Source organism: Ascaphus truei, chromosome 3 (assembly GCF_040206685.1).
Source record: "Ascaphus truei isolate aAscTru1 chromosome 3, aAscTru1.hap1, whole genome shotgun sequence".
NCBI lineage: Eukaryota > Metazoa > Chordata > Amphibia > Anura > Ascaphidae > Ascaphus > Ascaphus truei.
This window is the reverse complement of record NC_134485.1, coordinates 320,887,984-320,905,965: the sequence shown is the minus strand read 5'-3', so window position 1 is coordinate 320,905,965 and position 17,982 is coordinate 320,887,984. Positions and strand designations below refer to the sequence as shown.

At 45.5% G+C, this 17,982-nt stretch overlaps 1 protein-coding gene across 1 annotated transcript in view; it reads right to left on the bottom strand.

The window, feature by feature from the left end:
- The window catches only part of TAMALIN (trafficking regulator and scaffold protein tamalin), a 37,840-nt gene extending 23,026 nt beyond the window's left edge, over positions 1–14,814 (bottom strand). Inside the window, exon 1 of the mRNA XM_075591179.1 lies at positions 14,548–14,814. Coding sequence (XP_075447294.1) covers positions 14,548–14,721 — 174 coding nt within the window. The 5' untranslated portion in view covers positions 14,722–14,814. The remainder of the gene's footprint in view (positions 1–14,547) is intronic.
- Between the last annotated feature and the right edge of the window lie 3,168 nt (positions 14,815–17,982).

Below are 17,982 nucleotides of genomic sequence, written 5' to 3'. Positions count from 1 at the left end.
GCAGTACAGATCACTGCTCAATCTCAACTGTTTGGTACTGAGCTAGGGAAAAGCCTCACGTTGCAAAACTGGCTAATTGGATGAATGCAGTAAATGTCTTTGCTCTGCAACGTGTTGCCAGCCGTTCTAGCAGCAGGGTATTAATTTGGGTGGGGTGTCTCATGCTACCGGAGAATGTAACCCTTCTTATCCCCCACAAGGAACCTATGTTAATTAGATGGGTACCACTGCACTTCGATCATATTCGTACACTAAATTGATTAAACATGATATACTGCTGCAACATTTACAAACTCACTGCAAACCCAACTAGCTTTTTTTTTTTTGTCTTTTTATTGTAAATATAACGGAAATGTTTTCATCAACAATACCCTACAATCATAATGAGAATTGCAGATGGAGAACCGCTCAGTTTAGTTCGAGGCACCCTTGGGCGACGCCTGGTGCTTCAAGTTGCTAATCATTGGGTGGAGTGCAAGTTTTAAGAACCACTGTGCTCTCCTCAACAATTCACTTGTTCTGAGAAGGACACAGGTTAACAAAGTACCCTTTACAGAGGAGAGGCCAACCTCGAAAGCCGGGTATCAGCGAGATTGTGCCTTCGGGACGCAACATGCAATTATTATTTTGACAAAATTGCACAGGCCTTTTATTATTGAAACTCCACGGAAATCTATGAAACGCCGATGATGCTAAAAAGAAGAGACAGGGAGACTGCCCTTAAAATATTCTTCAAACCGTTTGTATTATTTTGAAATCTCTCCTCAGAAGTCAATTTAATGGACTGCATCAAAGCCATCGTTTCCCATGAAGGAAAATAAGGCCATTTTGTTCTATGCCGAAAAATCGTCACAATTATGTGAACCATGCCGGCGCACGGATCGCACTTGTTGGTGCTTTGCTCTGTTGCAGTTGTTGTATAGATGCTTGTATAGATCTCTCTGGGAGTCCTCTATACCAGCTAATTAACGACAAGTTGAAAGCGCCTGACAATGACTCAGTCCTGCCTTTGTGTTTCCATGGGCCTGGGGGTCTGCTAGAAACCTTTTGCACAAGAGCAAGATCTGAAGATAAGCCAGCCCGGATCATTGTGTTTCTATTGATAACTGTGGACCAGGAGTCAACCTGCAGAGCTCACAAATATATTCTCTATTACCATCTTGGTTTAGAGCTCTCAGAAATGGTTAAAAAACACAAGTGCGCCAGAGTGTTAGTACAGATTTGCATCTAACAATGTCAGTCCCCACCTGTTGATTTTTCCCTTGACTAATGGCATATTCAAAAACGCATGTGAATATCATGCGCAGAAGAATAAAAACCTTAACATTTGCATCTATTATGCATTCAAATGATGCTTAACATGGACAGGATTCCTGCACTAATGCCATCTTTGTTTCATGCATAAACACAGAACAGTATCAGTATGAGGAGAGCCCTTTATCTTTACAAAGCTCGCCAAGGGCTGGCTGTTTAAAAGTCGCTTTCATATTGTCCGGCATATATGTTAATAACTTGGAATTCATTTCCCAAGACAAATTGTCCCATTGTGTTATTGGCGGTTCATGACGTGAAGCGAGCGTCAGATACTGGGGGTAAGAGGGGGGCCTTTACATGCCCCTTTCAATGGAAACTTCAATGTTTGCAGTAGGCGTCAACGGGAGAGGGGAGAATGGGGGAAGTGAGAATCTCTCTACTCTATGTTTCGCAGAAAAGAATCTCAAATATGTATATAAACGCAAAACTGAACCCAACACAAAAAGAAGTCTTGTTTCCATGTACAAAAAAGGGCAATTCACTACACTGCTGGATTGATGTGAACCAAGAAAAGCAAAAAATGATCATTAACCATCTCAGACAACAAAACTTGGTGTCTAACCCCAGATCTTTATCAGTTTTTGCTTATCTAGAGCACTTCATAAAAAGTACCTAAGTAGCAAAATACAAAGAAAATATAAAGCTGTAATCCTGCCCACAACGTTTATTTTTTTTAATAAAGGAATCTTAAAGGAACTGAACTGTGTTCTCTTTTTACAACTCTGGACCGACCACTTCGGGCCAGAGATATTTAACCCTTTCTGTGCCGGTGTTTCATCTCCCTTTTGGGAAAATCAAAATGGTAGCCAAATCTCACGGCCCCACAGGCCGATAGGAAGACGCACTGTCACTAGGTGGAGAACATTGCGACTGCCTACAAGACAATACCAGCGCCCATGCGAACTTACTGTAAGAACACAGCAACTACAGCCGGACGTCTCCCTGGAAAAATAATAATGTGCGGGATTGCCACTTTAAGAATCGTTTCAAATACAAAATGTTTAAAAAAACTTGTTATACAAATTGTCATTAATTTCCTTTAAAGAAAAAGCAGACGGGAACAGCACTCTAGAAATAGACGCACGGTCTTGACATCAGGTAAATAGATGCTTGAGGCATACTTGTGGTGAAAAATCTGTTGCCTTTTATTACAAAGGAACAGACAAACATCCCAAAAACGCAGTTTCGGGCCCACACGGCCTTTCATCCGGATCACACGTCGTGGTGAAAGCATCGGGCAGCTTTCTATTTTGAAGAAATACCGACCCAAAATAATAACCTGTGCGTACTCACAAATGGCCTCCAAAAGTATTTACCCATCGGTTACGTACAAGTCCCTGCTTAAAGCACAAATCAGGGCACCAGGTATTGGAGAATACATTGCTGCTGTTCTTGTTCAGAATTAGGCACTACATTTGCAAAGCTATTTAATAATTTAATAAACCATTGTCATGTTAAAATGGTAGTGTGTTCCACGGCTAGCTACCTCCATTATATTGCAACAGATACATATTTCCAAAAATAGCAGCTGCTGACCTGGACTGTCCATTTTAATCCCCCCAACATAATACAGAGGGAGCTTTGCCATCACTGCGGGTTACAATAGAAGAGAAAGCCACCTGGCTGCAGAGGCCCGACACACCCACCCACCTGTCCACAGAAAAGTCAATGAATACACAACACTTTATGAATTGATGGGGTGTGGCCAAAGTGTTATTTAATAGCATAATTCATTAAACCAGTATACCAGCCTGCTCGTATCCAAAAAAACATGCCAGGAGCCTACATATCCACATGGCTCGCTGACCCACAGTAACATTTGACCTTTTATAAAGATTAAGGGAGACTTAACGAAACAGAACCCTGCCAAGGTTCTGCATAACTAGCCTTCCGACCCAAACCAGCACATATCAACTGTAACCCTCACAACCTGTGCTGGGACAAGAAATCCACCTTTTCTCTTTAAAATGCTAAAACAAGTTCCATATAGAGACAACAAGTAGTATTAAACAGCACATACATAACCAATATAAAACAACGTCCACCCCAAGGGGGGCGTGAGGGAACGCGCCTCATGTGTGCGCCCACAGGTGCATCCACCAGAGACCCCAGCCAACCGCCCCGCTACATACAAGGTAACCCTTTCGGGAAGGAACCAGCGCACAGTCAAAACCTAACCTCGAACCCCTAGTTCTAATTTATCTTCCCCCATCCCCAGTACATTTGTGGGGTGGGAGGGATCCTCACAGCCATGTTACACTCCCTTCTCTAATAATCCCAGTGGGCTCTATTTCAACAGTGACATAGAAAGAGCATGGAGATACCCAGTGTCATTATACAATACAGGATGTTTATTTTGACGGGGACTTAAGGTAACCTTCGCATCCAAACAAGTAACACACCTGTAGGCTATTTGAAGACTGTTTTCTGCAGTTTCTTCTTATTATAATCTTAAACCAGTTTATCTTTGCAAAAAGACCAGTTTGACAGGTGTCAATGTAGACAAGCCACCAATCAGGAAAAAATGCATTCAAAGAAAGTCCTAATCTAACTCTGTTTATTTTCCCCATTATCTTACACAGCCAGCTCACACTGTATTATGTTTAAAGAGATTAGAAAAAACGACTAACTCAATAGGTCCTATGTATTAAGCTGCACTTATGTTGACCCTAATTGTTTGAGAGTTGTAGGAAAGGCCTCGGTGCTACAAAGCCTATATAAAGAAAACCATTTTTAGTACAAGCAGAATTCATTTCCGCTCTCCTCGTGGTCACACGACACTGCGAAAACCATTCTGTTTTTGGAGAATATTGACAATAAGCATTTTGTAGAAAGTTTACAGAAGATGGCCAAGATATCAGCTCCTAGCCAGCGGTTACAAACAAAAATCCTATATAGGCCAGGTTTACCAAGCGGTCCTGTGCCAGAAGACACCTTACGACCCTAAAAGGTGTCCTTTGGCATAGCACATCTTGGTAAATATGGTACATATTGTATATTATGGGATATTTGCCCAATAAGTTATTTTTTTTGGATGGGCTTAATTTGCCAAGCTCATAAACTAATCTTAAACAGTGTGTGATGCTGCAGAGGGCTTTCAACACATTACACTTGCAGAATATGTTGCAACGCTGGGTTGCCCCTTTAAACATGTCCCAACTCCTCTCTATTCACATCAAAAGCCATCTCTTCTTATTGTCCCCAAGTTCATGAACCATCTGCTCCCCACAGGAAAGAGCCCTGACAGGGCTTAGACAAAGACATCATTAAATGATGGCAATCTAAAGAGGCAGGGTGTGACCATTATCCCCTCTGCTTGTTTAGGAAGGAACAAGAAAAGCAAATGGAAAAAAAATAAATAATAGAGGGAGAGGAGGAGGAGACTGAGTAACTGTGAGTAAACGTCAAGTCTGGCTAACAAAAGCAGCGCGATTAAGGCAAATTGGATAAGAAAAAAAGCAAATAGGACAGCTACAGGAACAGCAGAACAAATCATTAGCTGATTAGCTGCGACGTTTATATGAGGGATGCTGATCTGAGAGGTCTTTACTTTCACTGTTGGTATTGGCTGCAGATGACCAGAAAGGTCCTACACTTGTTAGTTCTTGGGGCAGATGTGCCAGCGTTTTCATGTACTGAGCTCTCATTGCTGCAGATCAGTTGATATACTTTCACAGTAAAGCAAGACACCAATTCAGTGACTATTCTTAGTATGTCAACATAGTATTACAATGTTATCTTAATGGAGCAATCCTGCCCACAAGCCTATTGGAGGTAACTTCAAGATCACCTTAAGTGTATTGCGCCCTGAGCATGCCCTGGTCTCTAAAAAAAAAAAAAAAATATTAAAGGAAGGTTTAGTGTTTAGAGAATGATGTTACCGTTAGACCGCACTGAGCTCTGGGGAGAGCTCCATTTTAACCTCCCGGACACTATTTTAAAATGCTTATATCTTCTGAACAAATCTTTAAGAATAGCAGAACCCTTTACAAAAGTTCTTCTGATGATGCAGAACCCCAGTCTATGTACCGTATGTTACCTCCCCCCCCCCAATGATTACTGTACAAAATATGATGACTAGTATGCATATGTATAGCAACATAACCATATGATAAACATTTTCTGACATTTGTAATCTAGAACCCACAAAAAAAGTTTCTCAAAGACAGAAATATTTTGCCATTACCATTTTTCCATGGGACACCCGTTCAGTCACCTGCTGGAAAACCTCTGGGTTCCACCAAACAGGTTGAAAACCTCTGTACGAATAACACAAATGATGTAAAGAATGTAGGTGAAGACGTGCCAAAGCTCAACACTTTCTTTAATGAATGTGATTCTCAGCACTAATGTGCTTCTAAGCAACCAGTTCCTGTGGAAGAGAGGAGCGCTGAGGTACACAGAAAGCCAGTCCAAAATTCAGATTACTGGTCACTTTGTTCAGTTACAAGAAAATGAGCACCTAAAACTACATGGGAGATTGGGTGGGAAATATAACAAAATAAATATATAAATAATAATAAAAATTATATACACACACATACATACATATATATATATATATATATATATATATATATATATATATATATATATATATATATATATATATATATATATATATATATATATATATATATATATATATATATACATACAAACAGTGTTCGACAAACCTATACATTTGCTCGCCCCGGGCGAGTGGATTTATCATCGTGGCGAGCTCCTATTGGCCCAAGCAGCACACGTTTGGTACTAGGTGGCGAGTAGATTTTTTGGTGATTTGTCAACCACTGTGTGTGTGTATGTGTGTATGTGTGTATGTGTGTATGTGTGTGTGTGTGTGTGTGTGTGTGTGTATGTGTGTATGTATGTGTGTGTGTGTGTATATATATGTGTGTGTGTGTCATTATATATATATATATATATATATATATATATATACACACATATATACATATACACAGCTACAACGCGAATCCGCTTATAACGCGGTCTGAGCATGGCTCCCGAGATTTGAAAACCTCCATTTTGCCTGATATGGTATAATTTATTAAAAAAATCAAATAATTTATAAATTATTATTTTATTATATAGTATAATTTATAAATTATACCATATCATACAGGAATCAAACCAAGGGCCTTTCATAGGCTAGCTCAATTCTGTACTCTACACCACATGGACTGTGTGATGTCATCGACCTTAGAAAGAAACTTAACATTTACATAGTACACTGTGCACTTTGCACTGTGGCAATGTGTTGTAGAGGGTCTGTCACACCAAGCCTGTGGTGTAGAGGTAAAGCATTGGTGCCAGTATATGGAAGGTCCTGAGTTCGATCTCTGCATGTGTATTATATAAAATGTATTAATGTTCAATTCCCACATGGTGTAGGTGTGTGTATGTGTCCGTTAGCAATAAAGCATTGAATTGAATGTTTAAAAAATGTGTGATGTGTCATGTGACCCTCCTCTGCGATGCTGCGCACGAGAGCTGACAGCTGCAGAGAGGAGAGCACGCGGTCTCATTCTGTGGCCCCCAAGGATCGCGTTATAACGGGGTTCAGCTGTGTATACACACACACACCTCTATATCACCTGGTAAAACTGATACAGAAATGTTGTATTCTTTCTTCTATAATAGAGATGAAGAACTAAACAAAGTTCATAGCTGTGGCTTTAGAACATTAGTTCCTACTTGATGTTTAGTTTACTCCCTATTTCCCCATCATGAAAATCTTCTGATTATGTTACAGTTTTTGCCCTTGTGCCGAGAAGTAATCCCACGTCACTCCCTTTCAGGAACACACTAGTTGGGCTGGTAACCGTGAACAGAATCACAATACAAAAAAAAAAAGAAGAAGTCAATATTCAAATTCTTATTTCCCTACAGATATTTATAAATAAAAATATTTATAAACATCACAATAACTGTCCTAACATGCAGCGAGATGCTCCTTAGCCGCCCTATGGATGAGTCCAAACCTGCAACATTTACACAGAAGAAAAAAAAAATATTAAAAAAGAAAAAAAATTGGAATATGGTATGCCCTTAAAATTGAGAAACCGGTATCCTTAGGGACTCATCGTGCTCAAAGTTCAAGAAGATGTGGCAACCCTGGCTGATTTACGAAATCCTTCAATCACATGGGGCCGCCCACCGCTCAACCAAGCCAATATCCTCCTCTAGGATAGCCAAAGATTCCGTACCATAGGACAACTGCCCGTAGACTTGCAGCGGTAGAAACCGTAGCACATAACGGGACATAAATAACTAAAGATCTCAAGCAATGTAAAAAGGGTTCATGGTTTAACCTGTATGTATCTACTGCATGAGAACTTGGCTCAAAATTGACGATGTAAACAAAATATTTTGTATGCGTGTTCGTCGATTGTGTTGCTGCCCGAGAAATATAATTTTTATTGTAAGTATAAAAAATCAAAATGTCCAAATATTGTGGGATTTCTTTATCTTATTGCCTAAGTTTAGGAAGCACTTGCCATTGACACCAATCCGACTCCAAACCAATTTGAAAAAAAAAAACATTCTCATCTGCTGCACAACTTATTTTAGCAGAAAACATGGTGCATTTCTGCTTGACCTGTCACGACCCCTTCCCAGCCACCAGTGTCAGGGATCAGGGGTCACTCCGTGAGCAGCGGTGCTCCAGAATGGATCCCATGAGGAGGAAACAACTGCACACTGCACAATTAATAAGTCACTTAATGTATGCACTTGTTATCCACTCCAATACCAGGTTGAAAGGAGTCCGCTCTCTGGAAACCAGGACATTGTGGAGAACTGGCAAATTCTGCAGCACTTTTGCTTTCAGTCAACATGTGCATCAAGTGCCAAAAAAATTGCCACTTTAAAGCAGAAATCTACCCATTATTTAGTTTTTTTTAAATGGGCAAGAAGCAAAGAGTGACACCAAGTACTCATTTGCATGTCATTACCCAGAATCCCTGGCTACAGTGGAAGCACTGTATGCCAAGAGATTTGGCTGAAAGGCAGGGATGCAGACCTGTCTGATGCATGTGAACATGCTCAAGAGTGTTTTTTTTACTTCTTGTTTTCACAGAATTATGAACCAAGCTATTTCTAGCTCTGGGGAACCCCACATTTCCAAAGATTACGGAGCAAAGTTTTCTCCTCCCCTTCAGGTAAATCAAAGTGGCCCTTAAATCTGGCAGGTGCAGTGGGCCAACAGAAAGCGGCAACATTACTGTGGGAAGAGGGGCATGACGTTGCGACAGAGGGCGAGAGTGGGGGGACAGAGGGCGGGAGCGGGGCACAAGAGGGAGGGACAGAGGGCGAGAGCGGGGCACAAGAGGGGGGGACAGAGGGCGGGAGCGAGGCACAAGAGGGAGGGACAGAGGGCGGGAGCGGGGCACAAGAGGGGGGACAGAGGGCGGGAGCGGGGCACAAGAGGGAGGGACAGAGGGCGGGAGCGGGGCACAAGAGGGGGGACAGAGGGCGGGAGCGAGGCACAAGCAGGGGGGACAGAGGGCGGGAGCGAGGCACAAGCGGGGGGGCAGAGGGCGGGAGCGAGGCACAAGCGGGGGGGCAGAGGGCGGGAGCGAGGCACAAGCGGGGGGGCAGAGGGCGGGAGCGAGGCACAAGCGGGGGGACAGAGGGCGGGAGCGAGGCACAAGCGGGGGGGCAGAGGGCGGGAGCGAGGCACAAGCGGGGGGGACAGAGGGCGGGAGCGAGGCACAAGCGGGGGGACAGAGGGCGGGAGCGAGGCACAAGCGGGGGGGACAGAGGGCGGGAGCGAGGCACAAGCGGGGGGGCAGAGGGCGGGAGCGAGGCACAAGCGGGGGGACAGAGGGCGGGAGCGAGGCACAAGCGGGGGGGCAGAGGGCGGGAGCGAGGCACAAGCGGGGGGGCAGAGGGCGGGAGCGAGGCACAAGCGGGGGGGCAGAGGGCGGGAGCGAGGCACAAGCGGGGGGGCAGAGGGCGGGAGCGGGGCACAAGCGGGGGACAGAGGGCGGGAGCGGGGCACAAGCGGGGGACAGAGGGCGGGAGCGAGGCACAAGCGGGGGGGCAGAGGGCGGGAGCGAGGCACAAGCGGGGGGGCAGAGGGCGGGAGCGAGGCACAAGCGGGGGGGCAGAGGGCGGGAGCGAGGCACAAGCGGGGGGGCAGAGGGCGGGAGCGGGGCACAAGCGGGGGACAGAGTGATCAGAGATAAACCCCATCAGGCAGGGCTCCTTCAATTAACCCTCTAAGGCTGCGCTTATAGTGCCGGCGATGTCGCCCGAAAACAAATGCATTGCCGCCGCCACATGCGGCGCTTATATAGTAAGCGCGACGGCAACACTGCGACGTCGCAAAAACTGGTAGCCGGCAAAATTTGATTTTTCAAGGGCTGTTGCCTCGTGACGGCCCTTGAACCCAATCAAATGGCCGGAAGCGCCCGGCGAAATATAACTTTCACCTGTGGCGACGTCACCTGTCGTATCGCCGTCGCTATGGACGGCGCTATACACGCGGCCTAAGGAAACCACATCTGGAAACATTTAGACAAAGAAGGGCTGCAAGCTAATTGTAATGTCATTTTACAGACATTTACAGACTTGAAACTTATGGGTCAACTTTTTGCACAGCGGTACCATATATATTTACATGATCTTTACTTACATGAGGGTTTCAGTGAGAAACAATGCACTTGGCTGCCCAAGCAACGAGCATGAAATTAGCAGGAACCACGGGCCGCCAGTGGAAGTGCCCTGATACAAGTATTGTACACTCTTAAATGTGTTGGTCCTCTGCTGGGACTTTACACTGACAACCATCCTCCTCTGCCATGAATCCCTCTTTACACCTTTGCATTCCATCTCTAACCCATTGCCTGTTACAAAGGCCAGAGGGGGAAATATTTTGGCACAGAAATGGTTATTGGTGCCAGGAAACAGTAAAAGAAAGCAGACCGAGAGTCCGTATTTGTTTATCAGTATATTTTTCCTAGCCGACTCGAAACCATGCAAATAAGGAAATAATTAGATTTTAGTGCGATAGTAAAATAAGCGCTGGAGAAACTCGCTTCGCTCCAATAGAAACTTGATTTACCAGTTTCGTGTTTGGTAAAGACCATAAAGGGATAATTTAGGTGTTTGCATAACTGACAGCTTCTTATCTCAGAGCAAAACGCAAGAGTCCAGCGTGGCATTTAAATGAGGGTTACATTTTTTGTTTGTTTAGCTTCAGATTTTACATGCACATTTAATGACTATATAATGTTCCTCTTCCCAGCACCAGTTCATGCATAGGACCCCCACAGAAAAAGTACTGCATCTATATAAAAATAATACTTTCAACCATTTAAGATCTTTGCTGCCTCCAACCCTTTGAACCAGCACGTTTGGATCATTGAATATAAATCTTTCAACGTGTCGCTTTGCAATGCTCTGCAGACCTGATTGGCAGCAAAACTGCAAGCACCTAAATCTAAAACAGCGTGACCGCACATAAGGACCATTTGGGCAGCCTGACCTTGTCGTTACCCTGACTTAGGTCGGGAGTTATCTGATCTGGCACTAGCTTCCATTCAAGTCAAAGGCAGCTTACTGCTGGACCAGGCACCATACCCCTCATCGCCCTTTGATGATGACTCCCAGCCATAGATCTTTATACTTTACTGATCCGTATGTTTTCATGCTTCCGTTTGGAAAGCAGACCATAAAAACATTATGTGAGACCTTGAGTCATTCCAGCTCCTTAGCCCCAACCACTAACAAACTGGTGCATTAAATTCCCTTCGCTATTGTACTGCGCAGCAGAATATGTTGGCACTATAAAGACATAATCTGCCCCATGTCTACAAAATTTACTTGCACCCAAAAACACTGAGGAACACAGAGCAACACTGTTACTTTACAGCAGAGCGTAATCGCTACGCCTCCACAGTGCAAAATATCTGATGTCAAACTAAGTTCTCTCTTTAAAACACAGCTGACCCTCTTATACTGAATTGTGTTTGGAGTCCCCGGAGAATAGTCAACATTTCCTCAAATCCCGCTTCCTTCTCACCTTGTGGAAAACAAGAATGTGTTCCTATTGAACAGATCGCCTGTTTAGAGGGCACGGTCGCAGGGCAGGAGGAACCATTCTGCCGCGAAAACATCACACTTCTAAAGATCAACCGTTTCATCATAAAGAGGCAAGTGATAGGAGGACATGTACAGGAATCGCAAAAGTAATTGAGGTTTTATTGTTATGGGAACTCAACAGGAAGCGGCTCTCAGCGGGCAGTAAAGTGTTCATATACGGGCATTACGCAAATGCACAAAATACATATATACATATATGTTTCTTATTGCCCTTTTCACCCACCATAATTTAAAACGTGATTGTAAACCCTACAGCCTTGAAAATTGCAAAGACAGCAGTACAACCAACTTCACACTGATGAGACCCATTAAGGTCGAAACATGTCAGAATGGTTTCTCTGGCTTTGCGTCTGATTCCCATGCTGTGCTTAAAAGCTGTGTGAACAGCAGAGCATTAGCTTATAAGGGTTCCATGTCAAAATGGATTTCAGGCAAGAGGTGGCACGGTGTGCTCATTTGCATGCCATTTCCCATAATCCCTTGCTGCAGTGGAAGCACTGTATGCTAGATGATAATGGTGAAAGGGAGGGTTGCAGACCTGTCTAAGACATGTGAATGTACACACACACACACACACACACACACAAACACAATATAAAGCTTGCCATTCATTTTTAGAGGAAGCTACATTAAAACGTGTACAAAGAAAGTGTATTTCAGGAATGATTTCCACCCACTCCAGTACAAGTACTGTAACACTGCTTCAGATCCTGGTCAGCATGTGGTACCAACAGAAAGGAAAAAAACACGTGAGATCACCAGGTAAAGGCAGATCCATGGGACAGAAGACTCCACAAAACTACAACGCTCACCCCCCACACTCAGACTGCAGTGTTTAGCACTCACCCCCCACACTCAGACTGCAGTGTTTAGCACTCACCCCCCACACTCAGACTGCAGTGTTTAGCACTCACCCCCCACACTCAGACTGCAGTGTTTAGCACTCACCCCCCCACACTCAGACTGCAGTGTTTAGCACTCACCCCCCCACACTCAGACTGCAGTGTTTAGCACTCACCCCACACACTCAGACTGCAGTGTTTAGCACTCACCCCCCACACTCAGACTGCAGTGTTTAGCACTCACCCCACACACTCAGACTGCAGTGTTTAGCACTCACCCCCACACTCAGACTGCAGTGTTTAGCACTCACCCCCCATACTCAGACTGCAGTGTTTAGCACTCACCCCCCACACTCAGACTGCAGTGTTTAGCACTCACCCCCACACCCAGACTGCAGTGTTTAGCACTCACCCCCCACACTCAGACTGCAGTGTTTAGCACTCACCCCCCACACTCAGACTGCAGTGTTTAGCACTCACCCCCCACACTCAGACTGCAGTGTTTAGCACTCACCCCCCACACTCAGACTGCAGTGTTTAGCACTCACCCCCCACACTCAGACTGCAGTGTTTAGCACTCACCCCCCACACTCAGACAGCAGTGTTTAGCACTCACCCCCCACACTCAGACTGCAGTGTTTAGCACTCACCCCCCACACTCAGACTGCAGTGTTTAGCACTCACCCCACACACTCAGACTGCAGTGTTTAGCACTCACCCCACACACTCAGACTGCAGTGTTTAGCACTCACCCCACACACTCAGACTGCAGTGTTTAGCACTCACCCCCCACACTCAGACTGCAGTGTTTAGCACTCACCCCACACACTCAGACTGCAGTGTTTAGCACTCACCCCACACACTCAGACTGCAGTGTTTAGCACTCACCCCCCACACTCAGACTGCAGTGTTTAGCACTCACCCCCCACACTCAGACTGCAGTGTTTAGCACTCACCCCCCACACTCAGACTGCAGTGTTTAGCACTCACCCCACACACTCAGACTGCAGTGTTTAGCACTCACCCCCCACACTCAGACTGCAGTGTTTAGCACTCACCCCCCACACTCAGACTGCAGTGTTTAGCACTCACCCCCCACACTCAGACTGCAGTGTTTAGCACTCACCCCCCACACTCAGACTGCAGTGTTTAGCACTCACCCCCCACACTCAGACTGCAGTGTTTAGCACTCACCCCACACACTCAGACTGCAGTGTTTAGCACTCACCCCACACACTCAGACTGCAGTGTTTAGCACTCACCCCACACACTCAGACTGCAGTGTTTAGCACTCACCCCCCACACTCAGACTGCAGTGTTTAGCACTCACCCCCCACACTCAGACTGCAGTGTTTAGCACTCACCCCACACACTCAGACTGCAGTGTTTAGCACTCACCCCCCACACTCAGACTGCAGTGTTTAGCACTCACCCCCCACACTCAGACTGCAGTGTTTAGCACTCACCCCCCACACTCAGACTGCAGTGTTTAGCACTCACCCCCCACACTCAGACTGCAGTGTTTAGCACTCACCCCCCACACTCAGACTGCAGTGTTTAGCACTCACCCCACACACTCAGACTGCAGTGTTTAGCACTCACCCCCCACACTCAGACTGCAGTGTTTAGCACTCACCCCCCACACTCAGACTGCAGTGTTTAGCACTCACCCCACACACTCAGACTGCAGTGTTTAGCACTCACCCCACACACTCAGACTGCAGTGTTTAGCACTGGGCTCCAATAAAATCCCACTGAAGTAACGCAGAAGTCAACTTTCAAAACAAAGTGAGGGGGTGGTGTATGTTCCTCAAAGCCCTTCCGCGCTGCATTAACCGCCTGAGAGCTGGGGGGCTCATCCCTGCTGCAGCAACTCATGCACCCCCCCCCCCCCCTATTGCGTTAACCCCTTCACTGCCGGGCGGGGATCACTACTACTCACATTTCCCTGCACAGGAGCTGGACGTTAACCCCTTTACTCCCGGGCGGGGAACTCACCCCTGGCTGCATCTCACTGCTCAGCCCCTGCTGCATTAACCCATTCCCCTCCGTGAGGGGAGCGGGACCCCCGTGCTGCATTAACCGCTTCAGCTCTGGGGCGAGCCTGAATCCTGCTGCATTAACCCCCCGCCCCCGTCCCCAGTGCTGGTGGGGGCTCCTCAGCGCATTATTTGGACGAAGCCAAACTCGGCAGCACTAGCGTTACATGCGCCTCCAGCGTTATAAAAAAAAAAAAAAAAAGGATTTAGCGATTACAACGCGATCTCTTTAGCTTTACCTTCCTGGGTCTGGGCAGTGTCCCCCCAGATACCGCCAACGCCTTGTACATGTCAGCCGCCTTGTAACTCTCCAGAGCGCTATAGGGGTCGGCTTTGTCCCGGTATACCGCCCGGTCCGGGGGCGCTGCATACTCCTCCTTGTGCTGCAGCTTCTTCAGGCGCCTGAAAGTCATAGCGGTCCCAGCAGAATAAGCAGCAGCAGCACCAACTACCACACACCCCTGTGCTCCCTCACTGTGCTGTATGAGGGGGAGGAGGGGCGCAGGGTGGGGGTATATATCAGCTCTCAGAGGCGGGGACACACAGCCCTCCCCTGCAAGGACACCAGTCCTGAGCATGCCATATACACTGCGAGCACATGTCTACTACATCCAGTCACACTGGGGATCACACAGCCATTCAGCTCAATGTCACACGGATCTGTCTTTATATTCACTACTAGTGATCCCACAGCTGTACTGGGACCTGTGCTGCACACCTGTTAGCGCTCACTGAGTCCCTGTAGGGTCAGTGCTTTGGAATCACTGATACAGTATTGTAGCATCAGCTAGTCTGGGAGACATCAATACAGTCTGATAAGGATCAGTACTTTTCAATTAAAGTCTCACTGATTTTTCATCCTTTGAGGATGACCTCTGGTAGTTATATTATTTGCATTCAATGATGCATCAGCGCTGGTCAAAGACAAGCTTCGTGTTTATCTGAAAAATGTATATATATTTATTTTTTTCTACTTTCTCCCTAACAAAGATTACCTCACCTCATTAAATGGCAAAAGGATATGAATCAAGCCTATAATATTTCACGTGGAGCTGTGACTTCATTTTTCTTTTCTATTTATTAGTATTTTAGCAGCAAATGCACATGTGCCCTTATTAAATATGCTACAACGCTGCTTTCCCCTTGCATGGTAATATTTACACTCCATTCAATGGCATTGATCTTATTTTTCCTAAGCAAGGGGCAGACAGCTTCATAGCATATTGAGCCAGCGCATAGAGATGTGCATCTCATTTGCAGGCATGTGCTATGTACAGCCAGTGTTATTATATCCTTTCTTCTCAGAGATATTAGAGCTTTCAGTAACGATATCAAACGCCATACTGGGATCTGTGATTATACCCCTAACATTCACATGACCTTAGAAATCTTTGGACATGCACCTTAATCTCATAGCCATCTGTGCTTATACTCTTAACATGTGCATACACTAGAGATCGCTGTATGCATCCCTTAATCGCATCGTTTTATCGAGATCTGTGCTAATATCCCGCACATTTGCTGACAGATGGTTTCCACCTCCTACCGTCCATGGGGAAAATAAACAGTGTCAGGCACGGTTGCGGTCATCTGCACACTCCCAAAAGTACCTTCAACTCCATTTATTCTATTCCTGGTCCCTGGTCTTCAAGGAAGAATCATCCCTGAAGAAGGTGTTTGTACACCGAAACGTCGGATGGTTTGCGACTGTGATCAGTCAATAAAATGAACTTTTTATAAATGATTGCATTTCTTTTGGTGTGCTCAGCTTCCCTTTTGTTCTACATGCAGTTACCCTGACTAGGTTTTTTCTGCTTGCAGCACCCACCACTATTCCTGTTTGTTGCTCTTGTTCCCATAGAGTTGGGGCATCCCAAGTTGCATTTATCTTGACTCTTGTGTGTTTAGCTTCAAGGAAGAATGAAATGAAAAAGTGGGCCCCCTTATCATTAAATGCTACAGCACACAAAGTACATCCCGAGTAGGCAGGGTTGATGCTACAATTCACATGTTGCCAGAGCAGTGATGGGTATTTGTAGGTTCTAATACCTTTTCATGGTTCAACATGCCGCTTCTTCAAAGATGTACTTATACAGAAGCTTTCAAGACCTGACAAGTATCTTCTTCAGATATATTGCGTGCACCTGCACTAACACTATGTATACAAATCCTGAAACGTGCATTTAGTCACAGATCGCCAAAGATAAATAAATCTGCTCGCTCGTTTAGTCAGAGGTGTTTACACCCAGAGATTTTTGACTCACATAAAAGGAAAAAAGGTGACAGACCGAGAGAGTTGTATAAATCTCATTGTAATGTGTGTCCCCTGTCACCTGCCCGTCCGCACCACAAGCTGCTGCACTGGGGGGGCGGGGGGAGGAGGGGAGGAGGGGAGGGAGGGTGAGTGGGGGGATGAAAGGGGAAATTGGATACATTGACGAATGTTTCAAAAAGGAGGTGCTGGCCATGGCGGGAAATGAACGTCACGCGTTACAGCAACACTTACTTTAGTCACTTGCGTTGCCTGCAGTAACGTTAGCAAATATGTTTATTTCACAGAAGTACTGGAACTCAGCATCTCCGAGTGGTCATTTTTTTTTTAAAAAAAAGGGGCAATTGTGCTCCGGGTTGAGACAACCAAGGACCTTGTTGTCTAGTGCGGGAGCGTCAATCCACCATTACTGCATGGAGAGCCCCACTGATGTCAATGGAGCTTTCCATGCGGTAACGTTGGATCGGCGCTCTCCCACTTTAAAGGATGGTCATTTAGCTCTGCTTCTTAACTTCTTCCTCAAAGCATACCAGGACCTGTAGCCCTTTTAATCTTATGAGAAGAAAAAAAATAGGACAGAATCAACATGTCAAGGTGGCGTGGATCCAGTTGGCAAACCGAAGGGTTGTGTCTAAACATCCATAACAGCCAACGAACTCCTGTTCAACAGTGTGATAATAATTATTTCTTCACATCTTACTCTGTTATACCTGGGAAATGGCAATACAAAACCAGGACTGGCTCACACCATTGCCCTGAGTGTGCATGATTGGGGGAGGGGTGGGGGGAGGGATGCTTTTTTAATTCACCCAGTGACGTACAGTACATGGCGAAGTACAAGTATGCACATATGTATCAATGTATGATCATATCCATATTGAATTATGTGCATACAGATGTAGCAGCCGTTATTGCTCCCGCTAATGTGTTAGAGAGGGAAACAGAGAACGCAATTGTTCAGGGCAGCTCCATTCAAAGAGCCATAGTGCTCGGCCAAAGCCATGCAGAGAATTGTTACCTTTGATGTGTTTACAGGTGCAGAAGTAGCTGCTACATAAGTAAATATTGATAACATTCAGCAACTCTGAGATCTCTGCATATATTTGCCATTGGTCGCAGTTTAGTCAAGGTCTCTGGACATATCCATTACATTCACGAGATCTGCGTCTACGCCACCGAAAAACAGAGACACGGATGATCTCATGTGTGTATTATCCACCAAGTTGCCAGCAGCAAGCATGAGAGTTTTGTTTTTCCATTTCGTATTTGGCAAGTATATATATCTAATATACGTACTTGGCAAATACAGATCTCAGGATATCCCAGTGCCCTGAAGGGCTCACGAATGATGAACTCCAACCAGTAATTGATACCTCCACGAGGATACTTAAATTATACAAAC